Consider the following 3,741-nt stretch of genomic DNA (forward strand, 5'->3'; position numbering starts at 1 on the left):
AAAAAAAAAAAAAAAAAAAAAGAAAGAAATGTTAAGAACTGGCCCAGGCACGGTGGCTCATGCCTATAATTCTGGCATTCAGGAGGCCAAGGTAGGAGGATTGCTTGAGGTCAGGAGTTTGGGAACAGCCTGGGCAACATAGTGAGACCTCGTTTCTACAAAAAAAAAAATTAGTCAGGCACAGTGGCATGTGCCTGTAGTCCCAGCTACTCAGTGGGATAAAGCAGAGGATTGCTTGGGCCCAGGAGGTCAAGGCTGCAATGAACCGTGACTGCAACATTGCACTCAGCCTGGGTGACAGAGTGAGACCCTATCTCATGAAAAAAAAAAGAAAGAAAAAGAAAAATTAACTACTGATTTAAGATAAATTATCAGTTAAATGTAAATTAAATCAATTAACCCAAACCATTCCATTCTATACCCTTCCAAATAATAAAAATTTTACAACAGATAATGGACACTATATATAATAAATCACAAACCAAAACTTACCTTCATTCCCCACATCATCATTCATAAGTCCCCCTAGCCACATCTTCCAGTCCTCATCATCTGCTGTATTGGGGTCATACATATCTGGAGTGATGTCTGGAGCTTGGAGCTCTGCCTCTAGTTGGCCCAGGGGAACATCTTTCAGAGGCATCTTAGAACGCGTTCGAAATGCAATGAGACTGTCATCCATGGGCTGGACAATAGAGAAAGAAAAACAAGTCACTGAGTGAGTGATGTTTCCAAACCTCATCATCACTCCTTTTCTTCTCATCTTAGCTTAAGTAACAGGATCCTTCCTCTAAACAATTTGGATTTATTATTGCTTGAGAAACTTTAAGAAACACGACATAAAAAAGAAATAAAATAAAATAAATGACATCAGTTTGAAACCAACATTTTATGAAAATTTGTAACAGCTTTATTGAGATATAATTCACATACCATAAATTTCACCCTTTTAAAGTGTATAATTGAATGGATTTTCATATATTCACAGAGTTATACAACCATCACCCTTATCTAATTTCAGAACATTTCATTACCCCCAAAAGAAACCCCATCCATTAGTAATCGCTTCCCTTTCCCCCTCCTCCCAGCCCCGTTAAGCATTAATCTATTTTCTGTCTCTATGGATTTGTTTATGCTGGACGTTTCACTTAGATGGAATCATACAATGTGTGGCCTGTCTCTGGCCGCTTTCAGTTAGCATAATGCATTCAAATCCCACCCTGTTGTAGTATCTATCAATACTTTTTTTTTTTTGAGATGGAGTCTTGCTTTGTTGCCCGGGCTGGAATGTAATGGTGTCATCTCGGCTCACTGCAACCTCTGCCTCTTGGGTTCAAGCAATTCTCCTGCCTCAGCCTCCCAAGTAGTTGGGATTACAGGAGATGGCCACCATATCCAACTAATTTTTGTATTTTGAGTAGAGATGGGGTGTCACCATGTTGAGCAAGCTGGTCTCGAACTCCTGACCTCAGGTGATCTGCCCGCCTCAGCCTCCCAAAGTGTTCGGATTACAGTTATGAGCCACCGTGCCTGGCGTTTTTTTTTTTTTTTTTTTTAAGAGATAGGGTCTCGATCTGTTATCCAAGCTAGAGCACTGGCACAATCACAGCTGACTGCAGCTTCGAACTCCTGGGCTCAAGCAATTCTCCTGCCTCAGTCTCCCAAGTAGCTGGGACTACAGGCATGCACTACCATGCTCGGCTAATTTTTTTTTTTTTTTTTTTTAGATGGAGTCGTGCTCTGTCGCCCCTTCTGGAGTACAGTGGTACGATCTTGGATCACTGCAACCTCCATCTCCCAGGTTCGGGCGATTCTCCTGCCTTAGCCTCCCGAATAGCTGGGACTACAGGCATGTGCCACCACACCTGGCTAATTTTTGTATTTTTAGTAGAAATGGGGTTTCACCATGTTGGCCAGGCTTGTCTTGAACTCCTGGCCCCAGGTGATCTACCTGCTCAGCCTCCCAAAGTGTTGGGATTACAGGTGTGAGACACTGGATCCATGTTCAGCTAATTTTTTTCATTTTTTGTACAGATGGGGGAGAAAGTGAGAGACCTCCATCTTTGTACTTTTTCAAGACTGTTTTGGCTATTTTGGGCCTGTGCAATTTCACATGAATTTTAGGATTAGGTTGTTAATTTCTACAAAAATCATAGCTGGGATTTGGATAGGGACTGCATTGAATCTGTAGATCAATTTGGGAAACTCTTCCTAGACTACACTGCATCAACCTCCTAATGGGTTTGTTTACCCTCTTGCTTTACTCTAGTCCATTTCCCACACATTAACCAAAAGGAATTTTTAACATTAATCCGAAAATATCACAAAAATCTTTCCTAATTTTTTTTTTATGGAGTCTCACTCTTTCCTAGGCTGGAGTGCAGTGGCGTGATCTCAGCTCACTGCAACCTCCACTTGCCAGGTTCAAGCAATTACCCTGCCTCAGCCTCCTAAGTAACTGGGATTACAGGTGTGTGCCACCACACCCGGTAATTTTTTTGTATTTTTTGTTAGAGACGGGGTTTACCATGTTGGCCAGGCTGGTCTCGAAATCCTGACCTCAGGTGATCCACCCGCCTCGGCCTCCCAAAGTGCTGGGATTATAAGCATGAGCCACCACACTGGGCATCTATTCTAATGTTTAAAACACAATCTACACTCCTAATCATGGTTTCCTAAGACCTTCATGATCTAGCTCTTGCTTTGCTCTCTGACCTCATTTCTACCTCTCTTTTTCACAATCCCACCCTTCATGTAGTTTCTGCTCCTTAACCATGCCAAGGTTGTCTCTATCTTAGCGACTTAGAATGTGCTGTTTCTTCCATATGGAGCACTTTTCCTCCCGAGATCTTTTACTTGCCTGGCTTCCTCTCATTCGGATCTCAGCTTAAATGCCATCTCCTCAAAGAGGCCTTTTTGTTTTGTTTTGTTTTTTGACAGTCTTGCTCTGTCGCCCAGGATAGAGTGCCATAGCGTGATCACAGCTCACTACAGCCTCGACCTCCTAGGCTCAGCATCCCAAGTAGCTGAGGCTAAAGGTGCGTGCCGGTATGCCCAGCCAAGTTTTGTATTTTTTGTAGGGACAAGGTCTCACTGTCTTGACTTCCTGGGTTCATGTGATCCGCTCTCCTTGGCCTACTAAAGTGTTGGGATTACGGACATGAGCCACCAAACCCGAACCTGTTTTTTTTATTTTTTTAAAGTAAGTTCTCATACTATTGCCCATGCTGGAGTATAGGGGTACAGTCATGGCTCACTGTAGTCTCAAACTCCCAGGCTTAATCAATCCTCCCGCCTCAGCCACCAAGCAGCTAAGAATACAGGCATGCGCCACCACACCTAGATAATTTTTCTGAATTTTTGGAGAGTCGGAGTCTCACTATATGGCCCAGCCTGGTCTCAAACTCCTAGCCTCAAGCAATCTTGTAGCCTAGGCCTCCCAAAGTGAAGGAATTACAGCCAAGGAGGTCTTTTTTGATCAGCTTATCTAAAGTTCTCTGATAGGAAGTTTCGTATTTCCTCATTTTAATTTAGTTCATAGCACTTAACCACTATCCGAATTTACTTGTTTATATGCTTATAGTCTATCTCTCCTCAATAGACTGTAAGTTCCATGAAGAACAACTTTTTCTGTCTTCTACACTGTTGTTTCTCAACTTCAACCATTCAGTATGTGTTTGCTAAATAAATGGTTAGATAAAAAACTATTGGCCAGGCGCGGTGCCTCAAGCCTGTAATCCC

At 42.6% G+C, this 3,741-nt stretch overlaps 1 protein-coding gene across 1 annotated transcript in view; it reads right to left on the bottom strand.

The window, feature by feature from the left end:
• LOC108522018 (GON-4-like protein) overlaps nucleotides 1–3,741 on the bottom strand; it is a gene marked incomplete at its 3' end in the record, with an annotated part of 73,943 nt that overhangs the window by 28,247 nt on the left and 41,955 nt on the right. Inside the window, exon 12 of the mRNA XM_017862117.1 lies at nucleotides 493–685. Coding sequence (XP_017717606.1) covers nucleotides 493–685 — 193 coding nt within the window. The remainder of the gene's footprint in view (nucleotides 1–492; nucleotides 686–3,741) is intronic.

The sequence above is a fragment of the Rhinopithecus bieti genome, unplaced genomic scaffold (assembly GCF_001698545.2).
Source record: "Rhinopithecus bieti isolate Rb0 unplaced genomic scaffold, ASM169854v2 scaffold_64010, whole genome shotgun sequence".
Taxonomy (NCBI): Eukaryota; Metazoa; Chordata; class Mammalia; order Primates; family Cercopithecidae; genus Rhinopithecus; species Rhinopithecus bieti.